This window comes from Octopus bimaculoides, chromosome 7 (genome assembly GCF_001194135.2).
Source record: "Octopus bimaculoides isolate UCB-OBI-ISO-001 chromosome 7, ASM119413v2, whole genome shotgun sequence".
Classification (NCBI taxonomy): Eukaryota; Metazoa; Mollusca; class Cephalopoda; order Octopoda; family Octopodidae; genus Octopus; species Octopus bimaculoides.
In genome coordinates, this window is record NC_068987.1 from 15321508 (window position 1) to 15322986 (window position 1479).

The 1479-nt window shown below is 33.2% G+C and overlaps 1 protein-coding gene across 1 annotated transcript in view; it reads right to left on the minus strand.

The window, feature by feature from the left end:
- LOC106867389 (vitamin D3 hydroxylase-associated protein) overlaps positions 1-1479 on the minus strand; it is a 26669-nt gene that overhangs the window by 9408 nt on the left and 15782 nt on the right. Inside the window, exon 14 of the mRNA XM_052969129.1 lies at positions 688-731. Within this exon, the coding sequence (XP_052825089.1) occupies positions 688-731 (44 nt within the window). The remainder of the gene's footprint in view (positions 1-687; positions 732-1479) is intronic.

Here is a 1479-nt window from a genome sequence, read left to right on the forward strand (position 1 = left end):
TATAATGGTTAGAAAAATAAGGATGCATGAGAATTGAGAGTTGTGTTAGGTTTAAAAAAAGAGAAAAGGAGCTAAAAGTTTGTGTTAAGCAGGAAGTGTGGTGTCAAAACAGGAAGTGTGTGTAAGGGGAGACAAATCTTTTTAGTTGGAGTTATGAACTCTTTTTCAACAGGAAGTTTATATCTGTTCCTAGAGACAATATAATGTATTGGTATATTTATTTTTTTATATATTATTTTCTTCATTTTGTACTTCTTTGTAAAAAACATTTTCATTCTCCCTCTTCTTGAAAATTTGATATGCAATGAAAGCCAGTTAGAAATCTTTATTAAAATATGCTTCCAGTTTAGCATTCTGCCTTATTATTATCTTTCATTTTCCTATATATATATACATATACATACATACATATACATACATACATATATATCTACATATACATGCATAAATGTATGTATATTCTCTTTTACTTGTGTTTAAGTCATTAGACTGTGGCCATGCTGGGGCAAATTATGGTGTGAACATCACAACATAAACACTGTAGTGCAAAAGATTAAAGTATAACAATAAACCTTGTTATAAATCCCATGATGTAAACAGTATGGTAAAGAACAGCAGAGTTTACTGGAAAGAAAGATATATGTAGAAACAAACAAGCAAAGACAGGGTAAACTGTTTCACACTCACCTACGTCCATCCGATGCATAAATGGATTTAGATGCCAGCTTGTCCTAGCAAAACAGGATTAATATAAAGTAAAAAAGCGAACAAACAAAAATGTGAAAACAAAATATTTTTCATTTAAAAACCATCCCATTTCGTTTTTTTTTTCTTTTATTTATTTGTTGAGTTTTTATTTATCTATTTATTTAGTTATTTATTTCTTATAATTTCAAAGTCTGAAATTATTTTCTATAATTTCAATGTTCACTCAATGGTAGATTCTCAGTTGGTCTTCACTATGAGAATTCAGTTGGTTTGTTCAGCCAAATGAATTCCTACTCATGAAATTACCATGCTAGTAGCTGAGTATTCCACAGACTATTTTCAGGCTGAATCAATGTGAGACGATGTGACAAAGCTGAAATGAGACAATTGGGTGCAGCTGTTTGGATGCTGGTGATTTGGCATGGCTGATTGGGACACTGGTCCTGCTTTGGTGACAGTACTTTTTGGCACTGAAGACACGCACACACACACACACATGCATGTGTATATGTGCAAAACTACATGCACACGTATGCAGAAACATAAACATACAAATAAAGAGAGTTGAAGAGAAAAACAAAGAGAGGGACAGAGAGAAAGAGAGAGAGGGGGGAGATATTGCTATATATTAATTGAACACAGTGGACGTAAACATTTTCTCTCTCCTCATACACATAAAGAGAAATATACTTGCACTCATAAACAGAGAGGGGAGAGAGAGAGAGAGAGAGAGAGAGAGAGAGAGAGAGAGAGAGAGAGAGAGAGAGAGAG